The 24,123-nt window shown below is 42.6% G+C and overlaps 1 protein-coding gene across 5 annotated transcripts in view; it reads right to left on the reverse strand.

The window, feature by feature from the left end:
* LOC134204299 (syntaxin-1A) overlaps positions 1 to 24,123 on the reverse strand; it is a 93,540-nt gene that overhangs the window by 26,171 nt on the left and 43,246 nt on the right. Inside the window, exon 7 of one of the 5 annotated variants that reach the window (XM_062679121.1) lies at positions 1,172 to 1,327. The exons of 3 other annotated variants lie outside the window; for them this stretch is intronic. In XM_062679121.1, the coding sequence (XP_062535105.1) occupies positions 1,250 to 1,327 (78 nt within the window). In that variant the 3' untranslated portion in view covers positions 1,172 to 1,249. Of the gene's footprint in view, positions 1 to 1,171; positions 1,328 to 24,123 lie in introns of those variants that run through there. One more of the 5 variants, XM_062679119.1, reaches the window with a different exon arrangement.

Genomic DNA, 24,123 nt, shown 5'->3' on the forward strand with positions numbered 1-24,123 from the left:
ATATTGATTAAGATATGTACCTGATTAATTTACACGGGCTATTGACTTGCTCGAATACGAGTAGTGGTAGTACTAGCATTAGTAGTACGTGGTAGTGGGGTGGTGGTGGTAGTAGTAGTAGAGCGGTAGTATTGTTGGCTGTTGGTAATGGTGATGGTTGAAAGGGGGCATTCGCTACACTGACACTTTTTCTTGTTTACGGAGGGGGTTGCATTAGTCTGCTGTCTTATTTAGTGATATTGGTGATTGTGGTAGTGGTGACGACGCGTGCCGTCCGGGATAATTCTATTGTGAGCTTGCAACAGTAGATACGAAGGATATACACACGTACACAGAGACAACGACAGACATTACAAGAGATGGACACTCTGTGAGGGTTTGTGCACTTGTTTCGGATCGGACTCCGGTCGGATATCAATTTTTCGTTTTCATTTGTTGGTTGTTGTGATGCTGCGGTTTGTGCACGGGTTAGTAGTGGTTTTACAATAAATGCAAGGAGAGTTTTGCTGGGTTCTAGTAAAGTTCGGTGCATCGTCTCCGTCAGTTGAACTTCTCCATCACAGACTTCAGTTGTGAGTCCTTAAGTGTCATTGTCTGGTAGAACGCAGGGGCGGCAGCAACACACGACCGTATGTGGTGTAGTGTTAGTATGCATACTAATGCAGTGGTGGTTGCAGTTGTTGAGGGTGGCTATTACGCGGATCTGTGGTGTGGGAGCGTTCCATTCTCAGCGCACTTCACTTGGCATTGGCTCTCTTCGATACTCGTGGGAACAACGCGTGAAAATAACAAACAATTTAACTAAGGGATCATAAATTGAAGAGATTTGCTTCAACTTTTCTTCACTATGACCAACTTTTTACCGAGACACTAGTGAGAGATTGAGAGACACTGTGCTTAATGCTAATACCGAGCGATTACTTTTGTTTCGTATCTATATGACTATTTTGCTTATGATGATATCTTTCGCTTTGCTCCCGACTGGGGGCACTGCAACGCCGATGTAATACTAGATTTGTTCTGTTTGATAGTTGTTGTTGATGATGTTGGTGGTGATGGTGTTGTTTTATGCTACTGTTTTGTAGGGTAGTCCTACTGGAATTCTCAGATTTCTGACTGATTCTTCGTCTCTATCAGTTGTTTTCCTGCCGGATTTGATCGGGGCGGATTAGTAGTGGTTGTAGTAATAGTGGTTGTTGTTGATGGTGCTCTTGTTGGTTGTTATTGCCGCCGCTGGTGCTGAGACGTTTTACATAAAGTAGCTACTGACGTACGAGGCCGCAATGAGACCGAGTACGGTGAGACATATCAGGATCATGATCTTCTTCTGCAGGGTGTGCAACGAGAAAAGGGAGAGAAACGCACGTTGAGCAGTGAGGCAGAGGAAATGTAACGAAATAAGAGCAAAATAACGAATAATGAACAAAATAGGAAGACAATCAACATAAAACGAGTTTGGAAAAAGGTTGCAATGTTATCGAAGTGAAGATAAAACGACAACTCTCTATAGGTGAGAGAAATCATTAAGCTTAATGAAAGAATCGGAAGATGTAATAAAAAGTAATAGTTTGTACTAAGGGGGGTAACGTTACGAATGGTGCAACAATGCATAGTAATTGTATGTATCTGAACATTCAAAAAATGCATGAACGCTTGCTTTCACACATCGTCCACATTCAAAGGAGATTCCTGCTTAAGAAATATCATTTGGTTCGAAACTTACAGCCACAGAATAATGAATTTCAAAAACTTATCTTCTTCAGGCATACGTTGAAAATTCCACAGGAAATTCAAAGAAATATTCAAGAGAAATTTATTTCAATTTTCTAGAGAAGTTTGTTTAAATTTCAACGGGCAAATCGTTGGAATTTCCACAGGAAAATCGTTGGAGCTCCCAACGATTTTTTTTTAATTTTCACGGTAAATGTGTTTGAAGTTCCCCGGGAAGTTCGTCGAACATTCCTCGAGAAATTCGTAGGAATATCATCCGGGAATGCGTTCGAATTTTCATGTGAAATTCGATTAAAGTTTTTAAGAAAATTGGAAATGAGAAATTCATTGAACTTTCCACGGAAAATCGTTAGAACTTCAATGGAAAATTCGTTGTAAATTCCAAGGGAAAATTGTGGGTATTTCCTCGAGAAATTTGTTAGCCTTTTCACGGAAAATTCGTTGGAATTTCCTTCTAAAATGTTAATGGAATTTTCAAGGAAACTCGTTGAATGTCCTCGAGGAAATTGTTGGAATTTCGGAGAATTTCCATTTTTCCACATGCACAAATTTTAAAAGGTAATTCGTTGTAATTTCCAAGAGAAATTCGTTATAATTTTCACGATAAACGAATAAAAATTTGTTATACTTTTGGCTTGTAATAACTGAGCTCAGGGTGCCAATAGAATGTATGTGAAAAATTTGACCATCGAATTTCAACAACGGGTAGTATTCAAAAGCTTCATCTCCTCAAAAAAAAAGTCCGCATGCAGAATTTCAGCTCAATTGGACTTAGTTAAAAGTTTGACCAAAGCGGTCAAAGTTTGACATTTTCGAAACACAAGAATTTCCTTAGGGGGGAGAGGGTTTTGGTATAGGAAAATCTCGAAATCAATTTTTTTGTTTAATGCCAAATGCCCTTGAAATGCATGAAACGCCTAGATTCGAGGTTACCTCTAAAACAAATTTCGAAGAAATATGAGTTTTTGAGACTAGGATTTTTGTTTTAGAAATCGATTTTTTATGCCAAATGTCTTAGAAGTGCATATAACGTCGACATTTGGTGTTACTCCGAATAAAAAAAAATGAAAATAATGATGGTTAAGGAACTTCCAAAATTTTTGGGACTAGGATTTTTTTTTCGAGATCGAATTTTTTTATGCCAAATACCACATAAATATAAAAATATATAAGCTTGACTATTTGAATTTTCCGTGGAAAATCCGAAGATTCAGTGAAACTTCAGTAGATTTTTTTCCAATTAATCCCTAGAACATCACGTTAGAACTCCCGTAATTTTTCGTGGAAATACCAAAGATTTCTCGGTAGAAAACATCGAATGTAAATTTCAAAGGATTTCCCGTTGAAATCCAAAAAAATATACGTAGAAACAGGATTTTTTAACAGAGAAGAGTCTTTTCGCATTTTGCCGAAGGCCACAAACCAACAAACATTGAAGATGAATAGAGCGCTTATGACCAAAACTAGTCCTCGATAGCTTATATAGCTAAAATTGTTTGTTGGTAAGGCTGAAAATTGTTTGGTTTAATATGTAGTTTGACAAAACAAACCATTTGACTGAAGCCCATCTATTTTGCAAAAATCATTTGGTCGAACAGTTGCTTTGGTTGAAAAACAAAACAGTTGGCCGAATAGTTCAATCGGGTGAAATGGTCGTGAAGAAGAAAGGGTCATTTGGATAAGATGAGCATTCGACCGAAAGTGTCGTTCTGCCGGGTTTTCCGGGTTTTTCGAGCCCTATTTGTAAGATTTTTTCCATACAAAATATTTTTTGTTTAAAAATCCATTCATCTGAATAGGTCATTTGGCAGAAAATGCCGTTTCGTCGAACTGGTTGCTTTGCAAAAAGGGCATTTTTGAGGCAAATGGCTTTTTCTGCCAAACGACGATTTCTACCGAATGATCTATTCGGCTAAATGACTTTTCCGGCCAACGACCATTTCGGCCAAATTACATCTTCAGCCAAATGAACTGTTAGGGCAAATAACTTTTTAGTCAATTTACAAGTTCGGCCAAATGTACCTTTTGACTACTTGTCGCTTTCGGCCAAACGTAATTTTCGGTCAAACTATTTTCGACCTGATTCCGTTTCAGACAAACGTTTATTTAAACCGAAATATGTAATTTGTAATGTAATTTGACTAGATGACTTTCGGCCTAACATGTTATTTAACCAAGTGGCATTCGAATAAATGACTTTTCGCCGATTGACATTCGGCTAGACGACAGGTAGGATCATTTGGCCGAAAGATGTTTGGCCAAACATGTCATTTGACCGAACAAACCATTAAGCAACAATTCATCTAGCCGAAAATTTCATTCAGCCGTAATGGACATTCGGCCGAAAATGTCGTTCGTTCGACTGACCAAAAAGTCGTTTGACCAAAAAGGGTTGTTTTGCCATAAAGGCCATTTGGCCGAAAATGTTATTTGGCCAAACAGGTGGATTTTTTGACCATGTAACCCGTTCAGTACTCAACATTTGCCCGTTGGACCAAATGACATTTTTGATCAAATGGCCCTTTCTGTCAAACAAACATTTCGGCCAAACGACGTTTTCGGCCTTACAACTTATTTGGCAAAATAACGTGTTGGGGAAGACTGCTTTTTCAGCTAAATTAACAACTCAGTCATATGTCGCTTTGACCAAATGAAATTGTTGGCCAAACTGTTTTCCGTTGTATAACCATTTCACCCAAAAATTCATTTCAGCCAAACGCCGTAAAATTAAAAAAAAAACGTAGAAGTTCTGAATAATTCTGGAATTTTTTTTGGCTTTCTCAGTCTTATGTATTCAAAACGATGTGTTTTGCCCGACGTTTCGGCCTTTTATTTTGGTATTTTTTAAGGGTGAAACTGTCTTCCGTTTTTCGTTTTTTGGTCTGCCGTTTTTCATGAAGGAAGGGCTTCTAGTAACACATGTTTCCATGTGTTAAACATGTTTAGAATTTCTAGAAGCCCTCCCTACATGAAAAACTGCAAACCAAAAAACGAAAAACGGAAGACAGTTTCACCCTTGAAAAAGCCCAAATAAAAGACCTAAACGTCGGGCAAAACAAAACCCATCGTTTTGAATACATGAGACTAAGAAAGCCAAAAAAATCCAGAACAAATCTTCTAGTCGATCTCTCTCTTCGAAAGTTCTGAATAATTTAGTTAAATTTTCGGGGAAAAACCTAAAAATTTTCCAAAAAATAGAATTTTTAAAAAATCTCGTGCAAATTACAATGAATTTTCTACGAAAATTTCATACAATTTCCCGTAAAATATTTTTTCTCAACAATCTCCCGCGGAAAATCTGAAAAATGCTTTGTGTAAAAACTTTCCGTGAATTTTCTGAATATTTTCCTGTAGAAAATATTCTGAGACAATCTTTCATGAAAATTAGGAATATTTTTTCATGTAAATTTCAAAGAATTTCCTACGGAAATACCAAACAATTTTCCTTGGAAATTCCAAAGAATTCTCAAAACTTTAAAGAAGTTACCATTTTTTCCACGGAAAATTCGTTCAAACTTCCATGGGAAAATTGTTGCAATTTTCTCGATCAATTCGATGATTTTTTCACGAAAAATTCGTTGAGATTTACACGGAAAAATCCTAAGCATTTCCACGGGAAATTAGTTGAGCTTTTATAGAAAAATCGTTGGGAATTCCACGGGAAATTTTTTGGAATTTCTCCGTCAAATTTGTTGAACATTTCACGGAAACCCTTTTCAGAAAAAATATTTCAAGCTCTTTTTAGTGGAATGTATTCAACCGTCTAAAAAGAGTTAAGTAACTCCATTTACTAAGATAGATTAGCCGGCATAATAAAGTGCCCACTTGCCGTTTTTCATACAAAATGGTCAACTTTGGAGCTCTAGATCTTGGTTGCACGTGAACCGATTTTGCTGAAAATTTGACCAGAGCTCAGATATAATTTGTTGAATAATAACTAAATTGCGACCATATTGATTCACAGGATAAACAATTATTGCGGTGTGTGTCCATTCTACCCCCACTACATGTTATGGAAAAAAGCTAACTATTACAGTCAGATTTAGTCCGGAAGTTAGAAGGTGCTAGCTCTACTGTAGCTCGAGTGACCCATTTCAGACTGCCTGGTATTTCATGAGCAGTCCGAAATCATTTTTGCTTACAATAAGCCCGCCTGTTTATGCTACCATTATCAAATGGATAATGGATCCACAGACAAACTTTCGGATTTGAAATCCAGCGCGTATATAGTTTCTTTTATAATTGAAATTTTAATAAAAGTACATTGAAACAATCTCACCAAATTAATCGATTATTGTGCAACTCCGGGCTTTTCCAGGACCGGCTTTTCGAGGATTGGCCTTGATAGGTGTGAGTGTCGCACATAAGGCCACATTAAGGTGATAGATTTTTTCACGAATGATCCTTCAGGGTAAAAATGATTGCGGTAATACCAAAATGATTTTTAGCAAAAATGTTTTACCTAAATGTCTTGAACTCTATGAGCTGTAGACTAATGACATGTTCATCAAAAACGCGTATTTTAGCAATCCAGAAAAGTTTGCTGAAGATACCTTTACACTAAGAGTGGTAGTTTTCAAGATATTTGAAAACTATTTTTTTTGCCAACAATACATTTGGTATACGTATTACCGTAATGTTGTTCTACACTGTGAATTAATATGGTCGCAACATAGAAAAAAAAATCAATTTATATTTGAGCTCTGGTCAAATTTTCAGCAAATCGGTTCACGGGCAACTGAGATCTAGAGCACCAAAGTTGACCATTTTGTATGAAAAACTACCAGTGAAAATCATTACATTTAGATACAATGTTCAGAAGATTATATAATGAGACTTGTTGCACCATTTGTAACCTTACGAATGTTAGAAGATTAGTTAAGCTTGTATTAGTAGAAGTTACTATTATTATTGACTGATCAATACGCAAAACATAAAATACGTAACTAAACTATGGTAGAAAATCATGCAGAAAGTCCGCCAAAAAACGTTATTTTTTTTTTGGTGGGAAATAGTGGAAGAAGTGGCAGAAGAAAATCGAAACGCGGGCGTGCCCAGTGAAACCTATCGCTATCTAAGAGATAAATGGGTTTAAATGCATGGCATCTGGGATGTATAAAAGGAAGGTTCCAAATAACGGCGACATTGATACTTTCAAAACAAACTGGTGGTATATTAAAAGGGAAAAACGAAGCTAAACGAATAGAGCCTATGGCAAACAGTATCGATTTGGTCCATTTGTTGTTCAGTTTGTTGCAGATATTTTGGCTGGAGTGGGCTGGTGGTGATGGTGGTGGTAGTGGTGGTTGTGATGCTGTATATGAAGGGTACAACTCTAGGATCTAGATGTTTTGCTGCGTGACCAAGATTCATCTCTGTTTCAGTCTAGTTTGTAGATTATCTTTCTAGTGATTGTGTGGGTGAACAATATATGTGCCAATAAGCGATATTCGATGAATGATTGTACCGGTAATAAAATTGATTGAGGGGCATTCGTTAAAACTACTTAAAACTATTCTAAGAAACGTTTTAAATTATTCGTAGTTAATTCAACTGTCTACTACTACTACTACTGATAAATTGAAATGTTATTGTTATACTAAATAACGATGTATTCATGCAGATTTGATAAACTTATTCATGCTTCGCGCTAAAACATACCATTCTTCATTCAATACCGTCCATTCATTCATTCGATTGCACTTCACACACCTTCTTTCAATCTATGCTCAGTGTACGCTGTGGGTAAATTTAGGCCGCTCGATGGATAATCCCACACGAAAGTTTACCAGATAAGGTTTATTCATGGCACGCACATGTCACAGTCAAGTGTGAACCACGGCTTGCAAAAAATGTCATTTTTTTTCTATTCCATCAATGATAAGCCGTGTTGCTTGGCGTCGCGACGATGAGATGGCTGGCACTACAATGTAGAACAAGGAAAGATACTCAGATGAAAATAGAAAAGCACGTTCCCCAGGCTCACGGCGATGGGAAGAGGCACCCAACTTTCCTGCAGCTTATCGATATGCGGCGTATTCTTGCCTCCCACCTGCATTACCAATCGAAGCTGGCGAACCTCCTGTAGCACAAAAGGTTAAGGATAAGGCGTTGGTGGTTATGGGGTGCGATGAATCGTGTTTCGTGGTCAACGTTGAAGGTAACGACAGCGGACGATTGTAAGATAATGTTAATATTAAGTGCAAATTACCAGGAGGGTGAAAGCACCACTCATAATCAAATTCATATATTCACTGCTTTATTGATTATTATATAACTGGTTCAGAATATTCGTATTCATAAGAACACTTTTCGTACTTGAATTCTGGATTTCGTTTTGTTTTTACTAGGATTATTATTTTTTATATTTATGTTTTAAGCCGGAAGTACAAAACATCAATTTTATCTCATTTCATGATTCATGCGAATTGAAAAGAATTAAAAAGTAACAGACTAACAGAAGATTTTTTTACAATTGAAAATTACAAGTGGAATTCTGAACTTTTAGAGGGTTCAGATTTCGAATTAGATGCCGAATTCTCAAACCATCGAAGGTTTTCTAACAAATTGTTGTTATTTTTCGGGTATTGATCTTGGACATGGACATTAATAACACTGGGGTCGCTTTTTACGTGGGTCGTTTTTACGCGGTTTTTTACGTGGATTTTTCGAAAAAGTCGGCACATAATTTACAATGTTCTGAACAACTCCTATGTGAATATATACATTATGTGAACAATTTTGATTTGAAGAATGTAAGAGGTATAACCACCTTCCTTCGATGGGATTCAAACCCATGACCCTCAGTACGCTAGACTGGGCTAAAAATCAATTTTCGATGAAGTCGTTTTTTAAGCGGTTGGAATTTTTAAGGCGTTTTTTACACCTTTTTTGGATTAACCCGGTACGTATCCTCCACGTAAAAACCGACTCCAGTGCAATGGTTTTTTGAGGTTAGAGAATTCAAGCCCACCGAAGAAAAGTGGTTACAACCAAAATATTTTTTTCGGAAGAATACTTCTACATGCTATTTAACCCTTATGCGGCCAACAAAAAAACACCGGCAGGGTACCCGTGTTCCCATAAATTGATATTCTCATAACATCAACAATTTTCAACCGATTTGGATAATTTTGACAGTTTTGGAACCAGAAACTCATATACATTGTCAAGGTTTACAACTTATGTCCATGGTTATACAAGAAATCTTTGAAGTAAGACTTAAGAGTCTACACGCGTAACCAAAGACCATTCAACCAGTTTCAATTATGCTATAAGCTCTTTGCGCTTCTTAGAATTGAAGGTGCTCACCGTGCAAAGCCTAAGGATCTACTCGCGTAACCAAAGGCCTATTATCCTAATTTAAATATGGTACATGCTCTTTGTGGTACTTAGCATAGAACGCGTCCACAGTATATGTTCCGAGTCATCCAAGAAATCTCTGGAAAAAGGCCTTCAGGTCTACACTCGTAACCATGGGTCTATGAACTTGTCTCAAAAGTGGTACATGCTCTTTGTGCACCTTGAAATCAAATGTGATCACTACATAACAGCGCAGAACATATGGTCGGGGTTCAGCCAAACCGCACCAAGCGGATTTTTGACTGACTTGTAATATTTTGTTCGCACAAGAAACACGGGAATCATTTCATATCAACTCATACGTATATTTAATGTATGATATCCTCAGTTATGAAGTTGGGGGATATTCGATACGATTTGCGATCAATTAAATCCGCTAAACGAAAGTTTGGACAGAAAAATGGGTGATTTTTTCCTGGCGCTTGATGTGTTTCGGCAGAACCCCGACCATATTATGTTCTGCGCTATCGGAGAAATCTCTCGAGTAAGCCCTCAGCCATACAAGAAATTCTTGGAGAAAGGCTATAGGGTCTACGTGCGTAACCGAAGGTCTGTAAATTGGTTGGCCCAAAACGGGGGAGCGTAAATGGAATCAGAGCGTAAAAAGAGGGAGCGTTATTTGGAATTTTGAGCGTGAAAAGAGGGAGCGCTATTTCAATCCCAGTCAATCATTTAGTTGATTCTTTGTGCAATTTCACTGATTCTGGTCAATAACGGAGTAGCAACCATAGATATGTGTAGTCAGTCAAAGCTAAGCTAAGCTAAAATATAGACGCCAAAATTTACGATAAAACGGTAAATTTTAGTTCTTACAAATATAATGGAACAAAGGAAGCAATTTATCATTTGCTGCAGAACTGTAATTGTGATACATTTTTCTGCTTTAATAGCTACATCCAATTGAAAATTATTAGGGATGGATTGCACGGCAACACATCCGGTAACGGACAAAGCACAACGATTGGAAAAAAGTATATTGAAACGAAAGAACTTTGTTCCTGGCTCGTGAGCTACAGAAAGTCGGCGTAAGCTTGGCAGCAATCCAGGAAGAATGGTGGTGCAAAACTGGAGAACGTGAATTCCAAGTTGTGATCCCATCGCAAGCACTTTATTCAAGTTGTGGAGTTGGCTTCATGGTGATCTGGAATAGAGTTATCCGGTTGAAGCCGATAAGCAATCACATCTGCGTGTGAAGCGACAAAAAAGTCAATGCGGCCTGATGAGCATTAATGCCCGTACGAACGATAAGCTCGATGACCTGAAGGATGCAGTCTATGATAGCCGAGATAAGGAGAGTGCCTAACACACGAAGTAAAGATTTGCGTAGACGTGCAGATCGGGAGAGAAACCTTCTTTCACCCATGTAGCGACACTTGCCCACAGATAGACAACGAACGGCAAACCGGTGTACTGGTGGACGAGCACGACAGCTGAATCGCAGAATCTGTCTTAGAACTAAAAGAAGGTCGCAACGTGCCAGAACACGTACAGGCTGGTGTCGTCGGGTGTTCCAAACAGCGAGCAAAGCTCTGAACTAGGATATCAAATGCAGTAAGAGAGCTTTGAAGAGCTGTGTAGAATGGCCAACAATATTCCATGGGGGATGCACACATGATAGTGATGGCTATTACCAACAGCACACCTTCTGAGAAATACCCGGATATGTTAGTCAGAATCGTCGAAGGTTTTTTCCCGACGCCTAACACATCGGACTGGCCCACTACAACATACGTCCACGAGTCAGTGGACATGGTACCGCTGCGCTAGTGACTAACGACGAGCTTATCGCTGCTGCAAGAAAACTTCTAAATAAGGTACCAGGCGAGTTGTATTCCTAACCTGGTCTTTAAGCACGCGTTTCTTGCCGCTCCAGATATATTCAGGAGCTGCCTCCAACGTTGCCGGAACGAGGGGAAATTCCTAGATCGCTGGAAACGGCAGAAGTTGGTGCTATTGCCTAAGCCTGGGAAATCCCCCGGAGATTCTTCAGCATACGGACCAATTTTCCTACTCGACATAACTGGTTATTTGTTGGAGAGGGTGATCCTGAAAAGATTGAAGGGACTATACGGAGTGTGCTGGTGGCTTATCAAGCAACCAGTATGACTTCCGTCAAGGCCGTTCTACCTTCGAAACAATTCGGTCGGTAATGGACACAGCTGAGATAGCGCGTAGTCTAAACTAAATAGGAGTGGCATTAGGTAGTGTGCATTGGTTACAATAGACGTAAAAAATGCATTTAATAACGCTAGCTGAGCAACTGATTCCCTGCATCTATTGAAAGTGGATTTATCTGTGCAGGATTCTGAAAAATTGTTTTCAGAACAGGATATTATTGTACGATACCGATGCTGGTCAGCAGTCGGTTGAAGTGTCAGCGGATATTCCACACGAATCGATCCTCGGACCGATCCTTAAATCTCCCAACCGGTGCGATATTTGTGGATGTGAGTGTGTATGTGTTTAAAAACAGTGCGCTATGTTACCGCACACCTTTACAGTCCCCAAAGCCAACATTTTGTGTCCCCGCAGGCGCAGTTTCGCACTGCTTGCGCCCCAATTCCCAAAAAGCCAACATTTTGTGCTCCTGCAGGGACAGACTCGCTCTATCATCGCACATATGGGTCCCGATTCCACATTGAAAGTATCCGATTCCCCCAAAATTTTATTTTAACATTATCTGAAAACATATTTTATTTTGGGATACTTGGAACATTACACCCACATACACGGGTTGCAAGGGCTGCGAAATGGTGAGTTGACATTCGGGAAGGTGCGCCTAACATAGCTCTGGTCCTCACAAGTTCCAATACTCACGCTTCCACGGGTCTACCGATGACAATTGACCGCCAGCTAAGGGTTGCGTACTGTTGTCCTTCTGACATCAGCTAGAGTGAGATAGTGCGTCCTGTAGGGTATGCCTAGGATGTGGTGGGGTTCGACAGTGGGCTCTGTTGAACTTCTATAAAAAGCTGCATGTGTCCCCAAGCAGGCCCTATCAAAGCGACCGTGTGCCGCTCAAAGCGCACTAGCCTAGTCCTGGTGTTGGGTGGAACTTTAAACAAATTTAACCCGACTGATCGAGCGTCTGTCCACCAAGGAGGTGCGGCTCCAACAGCGTCTGTTCTGGCATCCAGCGGCTGAGTATGAAATGCTATTCCCCGGAAGCTATACCTAAGATGGCAGCCCCATCCCGGTGGATAGGGAACCTTGGGCCAACAACCTACTGTTCCCGAAACATCAATTTGTTCGAGAATCCGATAATAAAAGAATACGGACTGATTTTACGGCGACGACTCTTATCGCGAAACAACGGACACGAATAGGAACATGAAACGTTTTAACCCTAGCCCAGCAGGGTAAATTGGCACAACTTGCCAATGAGGCACGCCGCATGAAGCTTGAGATCCTGGGACTGAGTGAAGTCCGTTGGCCAAACTTTGGAGAACACAGAACGCCGTCGGGACAAGTTCTGCTATACTCTGGTTTACGAGGTGAACACGCTCCCCGGCATCGCGGAGTTGGCTTTCTACTAAGCGCTCAGGCACACTCTGCACTTATGATGTGGGAACCTATAAGTGAAAGGATAATCGTTGCCAGATTTAGAACACGGGTCCGAAACCTTATTATAATCCAATGTTATGCGCCAACCGATGCTGCCGATCTGCAAGACAAAGAGAACTTCTACAGTCAACTCAATGCCGTCGTAGATAGAATTCCGAAGGGTGATATCAAGATCTGTTTGGGCGACTTCAATGCGAAGATCGGATCCGACAACTCGAACCATGAGCGCATTATGGGACGGTCTCGGAGAAATGAGCGAAAACGGAGAGCTGTTCGCAGAATTTTGTGGTAATAACGACATGGTGATCGAGGGATCGCTCTTCCCTCATCGACCGGTTCACAAGGTCACGTGGGTCTCCCGTGACGGCTTTACAGAAAATCAAATCGACCACATCTGCATCAGCCGAAAATGGAAACGGAGCCTTCTCGATGTACGGAATAAACGTAGTGCCGATATCGCGTCTGATCATCACCTCCTCATCGGCGAAATACGCCTGCACATTGCGCGGATTCGTCGGCAGGAGGAAAGAGTTGGACGACGATTCAACACACGCCGACTGGAAGATGCCACGGTGAAACGGTCCTTCGTTGAAGAACTGGAGACGCGTGCTGCAGATATTCCGGAAGCTGGCAGCGTGGAAGACCAATGGATCGCCATCGAAAATGCCTTCATCGCCACCAGCGAGAACAATCTGGGCGAACTGCGCACCCAGAGAAAACAATGGATCACCGATGAGACCTGGAGGAAGATAGAGGAGCGAAGAGAAGCCAAAGCCGCGATAGAGCGATCGAAAACCAGAGGAGCCAAAGTCTTAGCCCGTCAACGATACGCGGCTCTTGAGAAGGAAGTAAAACGCTCATGTCGACGGGACAAGCGAGCGTGAGCAGACTCTCTGGCCGACGAAGGAGAGAGAGCCGCCACAACCGGGGACATTCGCCTCCTCTACGATATCTCACGACGCTTAAGCGGGGCGAAGATGAATGCAACGATGCCTGTGAAAGACGCGAATGATCAGTTATTGACCGACCCAACTGACCAGCTGAAACGCTGGTTCGAGCACTTCGAACAACTTTTTCAAGTGCCAACCAGGCCATCACCACCTCGGCATGATCTGCCTAGGATCCGACGTATAACACGCGTCAATACCGAAGCTTCATCACTGCTAGAGATTCAAACATCCATCCAAAGCATGAAATCGAATAAAGTCCCAGGGGTCGACCGCATATCAGCCGAGATGCTCAAAGCTGACCCCATGACATCCGCTCAACTACTGCATCGTTTATTTCGTAATATCTGGGACACCGCAACTTTCCCGGTCGACTAGATGCAAGGTATCTTAGTGAAGGTGACCAAAAAAGGTGACCTGGCTGTATGCGATAACTGGCGAGGCATTATGTTGCTGTGTACCGTTCTCAAAGTTCTGTGCAAAATTATCCTAACCCGGATTCAGGAGAAGATCGATGCGACTCTCCGGCGGCAGCAAGCCAGATTCCGTGCCGGAAGATCCTGTGTGGACCATATTGTCACGCTCCGCATAATTCTGGAGCAAGTCAACGAATTCCAAGAGTCCCTTTACTTGGTATTCATTGACTACGAAAAAGCTTTCGACCGTCTCAATCACGAGAATATGTGGGGCGCCCTGAGACGCAAGGGGGTTCCTGAGAAAATCATCGGCCTCATCAAAGCACAGTACGAGGCCTTTTCGTGTAGAGTGCTGCACAATGGGGTCCTGTCCGACCCTATCCGGGTCGTAGCTGGTGTGAGGCAAGGATGTATTCTATCACCGTTACTGTTCCTCATCGTAATCGATGAGATTCTGGTAGATGCGATTGACCGTGAACCAAACCGCGGGCTGTTATGGCAGCCTATAACCATGGAGCACCTAAACGACTTCGAATTGGCTGATGACGTTGCACTCCTCGCGCAACGGCGCTCTGATATGCAGAGTAAGCTCAACGACCTTGCCGAGTGCTCTTCTTCGGCAGGTTTAGTCATCAACGTCAACAAAACCAAATCGTTGGATGTAAACACGGTGACTCCTTCCAGTTTCACAGTAGCCGGGCAACCAGTGGAGAATGTTGAAAGCTTCCAATATCTTGGTAGCCAAATGGCGTCAGACGGCGGTACCAAGATCGACATAGGCGCACGGATCAAGAAAGCAAGGGCTGCCTTTGCGAGTTTAAGAAATATCTGGAAAAAAGGCAGATGAGTGAAATACGAATTTTCAACTCTAACGTGAAATCTGTGCTGTTATAGTGAAACATGGTGTGTATCAACGGCTGCAGGTGTTCATTGACAGATGCCTGCGGTATATAACTCGGGCCTGGTGCCCTCACAACTGGATCCCAAACAATGAGCTCCATCGTCGTTGTCACCAGAGGCCGATAGCAATAGAAATTCGAGATCGGAAGTGGGGCTGGGTTGGCCACACTCTACGTAGGGGCGGAAACAAAATCTGTAAACAAGCATTAGACTGGAACCCAGCGGGACAGCGCAGCAGAAGCAGACCCAGAGGCTCATGGCGGCGAAGCCTCAATAAAGAAATAAAAGAAGTCGACCGAAATCTAACCTGGCAACCGGTTAAAGCGATAGCCGGGCAACGCTCAGGATGGAGATCTTTTAAGTCGGCCCTTTGCACCACCGGAGGTGTACATGATCCATAAGTACCTAAGTAAGCAGGCGCCGAATCGCACTGCTTGCGCCTCAACTCCCAAAAATCCAACATTTTGTGCTCCTGCAGGGACAGACTCGCTATACTAGCGCTCAGATGGGTCTCAATTCCGCATTGAAAGTATCCGATTATTCCCCCAAAATTTTATTTTAACATCATCTTAAAACATGTTACAGACGATAACAATTTTCGAGGATTATCAGCCAGAATGCACTAAAAGGTACCTCTTACTAACCGAACACTAATCAAAGAACAAAATATTGTGAGGCTATGCATGAAGCACTTCAGTTAGCGAATAGGCACATAAATAAAATAATTATTATGTGGCTATTCCGGCTTGACCGTGTATCCGACTAACGCCACCGGTTCACATCTCCACTGCGGCGACGGCGAAGAGATACATCCGGAGCGAATTGACAACCGAAAGAGAAGGAAGACAAAAAGTATGAGAAAACGGGAGGGGGATAGAAAGGTGGAGAGAAAAAAAAAAGGGAACCAGCCGGCAGTCAACGGAGACCAGTCACGAGAAGAGGTCGAAAAGCAGCGAGTTTCCGCGTGGATTTTTCTCGGGATCGAAGTTCACGATCCAACCGCCGTCGTTTGGCGTTGAAAAGTGAGGACCCCAATCGTCAAGGGCCAGAGACAGAGGTCACCAAACACGCGTTAGGAAACCAGCCAACTTTTGAAGATTTCCGAGGCCGCCTGTAGCGCTAGTGAAGCTGTGGAAGATCGCAACCCCTCCACGTTGGTCGGTGCGGCGTCGACACGTAGCTGGACGTAAGAGGAGTGTATCGCCCCAGCCGGTCAGTGAAGCCCGGGAGTGCAGAAGAGCTCCGAACGATACCCCTCGCAGCAAAGGAAGCCACACGTCAACTTTTGGTCGGTACGCCGCCGACAAGCAGACAGCGGCCAGGGTAACCTCAAAATTTGTCGTCCGCAAACACGAGGTTTTCTGCCACGCGACGCCAACCGCGAAGAACCCGGGGCCACTCCAAAAAAAAACCCGCTCCGTGCAGCTCGGATCGCTCTCTCCGGTCATCGTCCCGGTCGACCCTCCCGAAGGGTGGTGGAGCAGGCTCGACACACCCAGCCGGAACATCGAGTACCGTCGAAACATCGATCCCGCCTTGTGGCCAGGCTAGCCCCGCCGTTGTAGGAAAGTCTCTCAAGCGAAGGCCCAGGTACCCACCCAGCGCCGCCAACCGGGTGACGTAGATCGCTTTCCTTCGAACCCGAGCTTCTTCTGAATGGAGCGCTCGCTCCGGTCCTCCATGATCATCGCGTACGATCCAACACCGCAAAGAGTCCTGCATCAAGAGCTCAGAGCATTGGCCCGCTTCTATCCCCGAATCCTCGCCAAGACTCCGGAAGTGACCACCCAAGTCCCCCACTCCGGAAAAGGTATGTTTGAACGCCCACCTACCCTACCTGTAGCATGCCAACCATGGGCCCCAACTATTCCGATCGGCCGCAACGTTACTAACATTTAACCCTAACCCACGATTCAACCTAAAATAAAAACAATATGAATTAGAATGTACCTGTCCGTCTTTTGATTTCGGAAGCTATCCCTGTGCTATCTCTGAAGCTCTTCTTTATTGTTCCGTCTACCTGGAAGGTTGCGTGTGCCCCTTAAGCAGGATGATAGTCGACCCTGGGAGAAATACAAGGTGAGCTAGTTAGGGGCGTCAGGACGTCCACTCCACAGACGTGAGGACGTCAAAGGAGATTGTTGCAATTGGCGATCTAGCGAAATAAAAAAAATATTCTTACTTTGTTTCGAATATTTTGCACCTGCTCGGGGAGAGCCACGAATTCTATATTCGTTGGTTTATTGGAAAACTCTTGGTGGCGTCAATGAAAAGGGCTGTTTCGGGAGAAGGCAAAGGTTTGTTTGAGCTTCTGTTTAGCTCTTGCTGGTCCGAGTCACACCCTGCGATCATTCGAACTCTTGTGATTTGACTTACGTTATATTTTCTTGTTTTATTGATTATTACAATCTTACTATTCTTCGCTATTATAAATATTGAACTCGAACTAAAAAAAAGCTAGCTTAAGATTTGAATTTTGCATTCATAACGGTAGTATAGTAGTATAATCAATGGCAGAAGGAGGCCAGGAATTAGTGCTGAGAGATGATCTGAAAAAAATGTTTTACGACATCCGAGTTGATCATCTCAACGATGATGAACTCGACTTCGAATTAGAAGTTCGAGACATTATTTTTGAAAAGGACGAATCAATGTCCAGAAAACGTAGGGCCTTAAGCGATAGGTTGAAACAGGAAAAATTGGATGGGCGATGAAAGAGGATACGCGATGCAACTTGATCCTAGGAATGAGATTGGAGTTCTTAGGGAGCCACCAGCCCATGCGTGAACTCTTTCCTGACGCAAATAAACCCTTCTAAATCAGTTGCATCGGATTTAGAAGGACTCTGATTCCGTCGAATCCTTGATCATATCTTTATCACAGCATAAAGATAATCGGCCTTATGCCACAATTCAAATTAACGGAGTAATCGTCAAAGGGCTTCTTGATTCTGGAAGTCAGTTGACTATAATTAGCGAAGCAGTTAATCACAATTTGAACGGTGCAAAAATAAGACCTCTTCAACGACCTATTAAGATCAATTCGGCAAATGGCTCCGAGCTTCAGGTTCAATTTCCAAGACCGGATTGAAATTCTTTCAACAATTGTGGTCCGAAAACTGACCGATGATTGCATCTTGGGGATTGATTTCTGGCACAAATTTAGTATATGGCCTAACGTTAAAATTTGTGCCTCATTCACTGCAGTAAGCACTGGCGTTACGAATGCCAGTAATTAATTTTTTTAACGAGTCCAACTCCGATAAAGTGAAGAAACTACAATTTCGGCTAACAGGAGTCGTCATATGAACTGAAGGACATCGATGGTATCTCCCTTGTTCTTGAGCCAGCATCATATCTAAAAGCGGAGTAATAACTCCTCTCTCTCATATGAACCAGGTAGGCTATCCAATAGTAGTATATAGGTACTCCGCCGTATGAAAATCTAAATGTATTTTATTCCAGGCTAGCTCTCAAAACGAACGATTATCTCAATCACTATGTTTTGATTTATATAAACTTTATTTTACTTTCATTCGCGAACTGTCAAATCGCAGAATGAAGTTCGCTGCGATGTCAGGTCAGCTGCGAACCGCACGAAAAGGGAGCGTTCACGAATTCAAATTCGCCGGTTTTCAACCGGATTGATTTCAGTAGCGGGATTGTTTACTGCTGAATTTTTCCACAAAATAGGGTAAAATATACCTATAATAGGTAATTGAAAACCCAACAAAGCATAAGAACTGTATCATTCGAGGCAGGAAGTGCCTCGATGAAATCCGTATAAGACGGTAGGCGTCTTACGGAGACCTCAAATAAAAACCGTATAAGACGGTAGGCGTCTTACGGAGACCTCAATGAAATCCGTATAAGACGGTAGGAGTCTGACGGAGGTCTTGATAAATATCTGATAAGACGGTAGGCGTCTTACAGAAAGTATATGATAGGCAGAATAGAAATAGTAAACTAGAATAATTCATTAATATAATAGTTTTGAGAGTGGTCGAAGGAATGAATGAGTAAGGGCCCAATGAGTGTTGATGAATGAGATGGATGTGTGATAATATGTAGGAAAGTAGAATAAAGAAAGAAAGAAGCAGGAAGTGGCTTCTCCATAAGGGAGTTCTATTATGTTCCTTAGAAGCGAATAGCGAAAATAGATAAGTAATTTGACGAAAACTAAGAACCTCGAGAATGAGTTCAAACTTCATAGTCATTTCAGAAGATTTCATTGTCCAAAGAAAGTGAATGCAAATTAGTACGAGCTCTTAAATATACTAGTTCCGAACTGGCGCTCAATCTGGATAGCTCCTACGTTGTCGCTGTCAAGAAATTATTTCCAGTATTCAACTTAAATACATCACTTATCACAAAAAAATTAAGCTGAAGCTTAATTTTTCCTCCTTCAGAGGGGCAATTGTTACCGAAAATGGTAACAATAAGCAAACCAACGGACTCGAGTTGCGGTAATATGTAAATTAATAACCAAGTATTGTAATACTTTTGCACGCAGTAAAAAGTAAGACTATGAATAAACACATCGATCTTCAATCAATGTGAGTATTCTAGCTTAACAGTGTATAAATATGTACCACTAATACTTCACACACCCCTACTCGGTGGCTCAAATAAAAAAGGCGAATCCCTCGCGACAACCCCTGGAATTCGTGGAAATGTGGAAAGAGGAAAGCGCGAAGAGAAAGGATGATGATGTGAGATAAACGGGGAGTCGAGCTGAAACCATCGTTGAAGGAGGATGGTAACGACGATCGCAGAAGAAAACGGAAAGGAACTAAAACCGCGTGTGAAACAGAACGCCAGCGTTTGGTGTGATCCGCGTGAAAAAAAAACGTGTTCTGGATACGGCCCGAAACTATCGATCGGTCCTTATCAAACAGTGTCAACCAGCGGGTGCAATTCTAGCTTTTTGTTTACGGTATTCGTGAGCAGTAATTAACTCCAGCGGCCTCCGCCGCATGTGAATCTTGTCCGTCACTACCTGGCCGCCACCGGGCACCGAGTATCCGTTTTTGATCCGGTCCAAATCGATGTTAGCTCCGCACAGGAGCGTTTGCCAAACCGGGACTAGATTCGGCCAATTTCCGTTCGCCGCATGGGAACACAAGCCTCCACGTGTCCAACCCTCGACCTCCGGTGGATACTCCAGACGACAGTATCAACGATATCCCTTAGTGGCCGGATGTCTTCTGATCGTCGGTTCAAAGCATCTACGCTTCCAAGCCTTGCCATCCGGCGGACAGTCCAGATGGAATTATTGTCGCTACCCGTCAGTGGCCGGCCGACTTCCAATCGCCACAAAAGCCAGCACGGGTCCATCCATCGCCATCCGACGGGCAATCCGGTCGGAAATATCCTCGCTACTCCGCCTTGGCAGGTCTGCGGAACCAAAGTCACCACGCGTCCAAGCCTCTTATGTTCGCGCATCACATCGCTTTCCACCTTATCTGAATACGGACTCAATCGGGCTACTAGAGCCGAATGCTATAACGGTGGATCCGGAAGCATGCAGACAAGGTATGTCAAAATTCATCACATGCCAACAATGGGCCCCAACGATCCGATCGGCCGCACCTTTACTAACCCTAAATCAAAACTAACCTTTTCGTCAAAATTTAAATAAAAAAATGCTTTAAAATAGACTATAAATATTCTTTTCCACTATATCTTTCCGCATGTTTGTCAACTCGTCATTGTAACGTCCGCTTTCGTACAGATAAGGTTCGTGTGTTCCCCTGAGCAAGTGTCTAGCCGACCCTGAGAACCCCAAAATAGCAAAGAGAGCTAGTTAGGAGGACGTGAGGACGTCCACTCCGCAGGCGTACGGACGCCGTCATAGGAGTTTGTTACAAGAATTTTATTTATTTGAATTTATTGTTGTCTTATGATTCTTGTGCCACGAATTCTATATTCGTTGGTTTATTGGAAAACTCTTGGTGGCGTCAATGAAAAGGGCTGTTTCGGGAGAAGGCAAAGGTTTGTTTGAGCTTCTGTTTAGCTCTTGCTGGTCCGAGTCACACCCTGCGATCATTCGAACTCTTGTGATTTGACTTACGTTATATTTTCTTGTTTTATTGATTATTACAATCTTACTATTCTTCGCTATTATAAATATTGAACTCGAACTAAAAAAAGCTAGCTTAAGATTTGAATTTTGCATTCATAACGGTAGTATAGTAGTATAATCAATGGCAGAAGGAGGCCAGGAATTAGTGCTGAGAGATGATCTGAAAAATGTTTTACGACATCCGAGTTGATCATCTCAACGATGATGAACTCGACTTCGAATTAGAAGTTCGAGACATTATTTTTGAAAAGGACGAATCAATGTCCAGAAAACGTAGGGCCTTAAGCGATAGGTTGAAACAGGAAAAATTGGATGGGCGATGAAAGAGGATACGCGATGCAACTTGATCCTAGGAATGAGATTGGAGTTCTTAGGGAGCCACCAGCCCATGCGTGAACTCTTTCCTGACGCAAATAAACCCTTCTAAATCAGTTGCATCGGATTTAGAAGGACTCTGATTCCGTCGAATCCTTGATCATATCTTTATCGCAGCACAAAGATAATCGGCCTTATGCCACAATTCAAATTAACGGAGTAATCGTCAAAGGGCTTCTTGATTCGGGAAGTCAGTTGACTATAATTAGCGAAGCAGTTAATCACAATTTGAACGGTGCAAAAATAAGACCTCTTCAACGACCTATTAAGATCAATTCGGCAAATGGCTCCGAGCTTCAGGTTCAATTTCCAAGACCGGATTGAAATTCTTTCAACAATTGTGGTCCGAAAACTGACCGATGATTGCATCTTGGGGATTGATTTCTGGCACAAATTTAGTATATGGCCTAACGTTAAAATTTGTGCCTCATTCACTGCAGTAAGCACTGGCGTTACGAATGCCAGTAATTAATTTTTTTAACGAGTCCAACTCCGATAAAGTGAAGAAACTACAATTTCGGCCCCTATATTATCCCCTCCGAATTTCGAACTGGAATTTACGATCCAGACGGATGCCAGTGACGTGGCGGTGGCAGGAATACTCACCCAAATTCAGCAGGGACAGGAGAGAGTTATCGCTTACTTCTCACATAAAATGACTACTCCGCAAAGGAATTATCATGCATGTGAGAAGGAAGCTTTAGCTGCTCTCCTGTCCATCGAGGCTTTCCGAGGTTATGTTGAAGGGTCACACTTTACTCTAATAACTGACTCGGCAGCCTTGACCCATATTATGACCACCAAATGGAAGACTTCTTCCAGGTGTAGTCGATGGTGTCTTCAGTTACAATACCACGACATGACCATTCACCACCGAAAGGGCAGAGAAAACACAGTTCCTGATGCGCTATCGCGAAGCGTACCGGTATCCGTAGCTGCTCTCGCCATTGAAGCCGAACGTCTGGGTTCCTCTAAGGGAGTAGAGATAATCGAACGGTCCGATACTAGTCCTGGTAAGGAGTGGTATGAGAATTTAATAAGTCAAATTGTCGAAAGTCCGGAAAAGTATCTTGACTTTCAATTGAGGGACGGAAAGCTTTTCAAATATTTATCCTCCCCTGGATCGATCCACGATCAACGTTTCGATTGGAAGGAAGTTCCCTCCCCGCACGAGAGATCCATGATTCTAGTGGAGAATCATGAAGGCTCCATGCACTTGGGCACGGATAAGACCCTGGCGCGAATCCGACAGCGCTATTTTTGGCCACGAATGGTCATCGACGTCCGAGAACATATACAAAAATGCACAATATGCAAGGAAACAAAGGGAGCGAATATTTCCTTGGCACCACCGTTAGGAAACCAAAGAATTACCACCCACCCTTGGCAAATCATTGCTTTAGACTTCATAGGTCCACTACCTCGAAGCAAGAAGCAGAACCAGTATCTATTCACGGTAATTGATCTCTTCAGCAAATGGGTCATGCTGGTACCCTTCCGGAGAATTGATAGTGTTTCCTTCTGTGTCGCACTCAGGGACCAGTGGTTCTTCCGCAACTCTGTCCCTGAAGTGGTCATCACCGACAACGCGACTTGTTTCCTCTCTCACGAGTTCCGGAAATTACTGGATCGGTTTGATATTAGGCATTGGCTGAACTCAAAATATAATTCTCAAGCCAATCCTGTGGAACGAGTTCACCGCACAATAAATGCCGCGATTCGCACCTATGTGCGAGAAGATCAACGGCTATGGGATTGTAAAATCTCTGAAATAGAAACGGTTTTAAATAATTCCTTACATACGTCCACTGATCTTACACCCTATTTCACAACCCATGGATATGAGATACTAATTCGGGGCTCAGATCATAAGCTCTACGAGCCGGAAAATGATTTCAATCTACAGGAAAGGTCCAAACAACAGAAGGAACTTTACGGAGAAATTTGTGACTTGGTCAAGGAAAATCTTGCCAAGGCCCACAATGAAACCAAAAAACGGTACGATCTCCGACACCAGAGGTTTGGGAAAAGTTTCACGGAAGGGCAACTAGTTTTTCGCAGAAACATGAAGCTGTCCAGCGCCCTTGAACACTATAACGCCAAATATGGGCCACAGTTCTTGCCGGCACGAGTAATTAGGAAAAAGGGGTCCTCATCGTACGAGCTTGAAGACCTCGATGGTAAGCCTCTCGGTGTCTGGCCAGCGCAGCACCTCAAACCCGGGTAATATGTTTGATTAAGGTCTCAGGAGGATGTCCAGCAATCCAGGTTGTTTCCTTCGACAATTTAAGTCACAATTTTCCACAAACTCATTGATCTCAACGCTTTGCATTCCCTCAGAAAAAGTTTTGTTTTGTTTATTTTCATGACATTCGGTTCATTGATGTGTCAAATTAGGAGCTAAAGTTAGCTGCGATGACTGCACGAAAAGAGTGCGTTCAAAAATATTCACGGATATCGCCGCACAAGCTTATACACATAGTTTAATTGAAGGAAAAAGGAGTCTAGAATGAACCCAGTCAGTAGACGATTCCCACCGGCATCGACGGGGGAATCGTTAGTTTGCCACAAGAGGTGAATGAAGCCTCGGGGTTACCCGATATGACGGGATGCGTCTTTCGGAAATGAAGGAGAGGATAAGTTTAGTATTATAATAGGGAATAAAATAAGCGTGAATGAAGCATATGGAATGAATGAATAAGGGCCCAATGAATGCAGGTGAATGAGTAGAATGACTGAGTCTC

This window comes from Armigeres subalbatus, unplaced genomic scaffold, assembly GCF_024139115.2.
Source record: "Armigeres subalbatus isolate Guangzhou_Male unplaced genomic scaffold, GZ_Asu_2 Contig515, whole genome shotgun sequence".
Taxonomy (NCBI): domain Eukaryota; kingdom Metazoa; phylum Arthropoda; class Insecta; order Diptera; family Culicidae; genus Armigeres; species Armigeres subalbatus.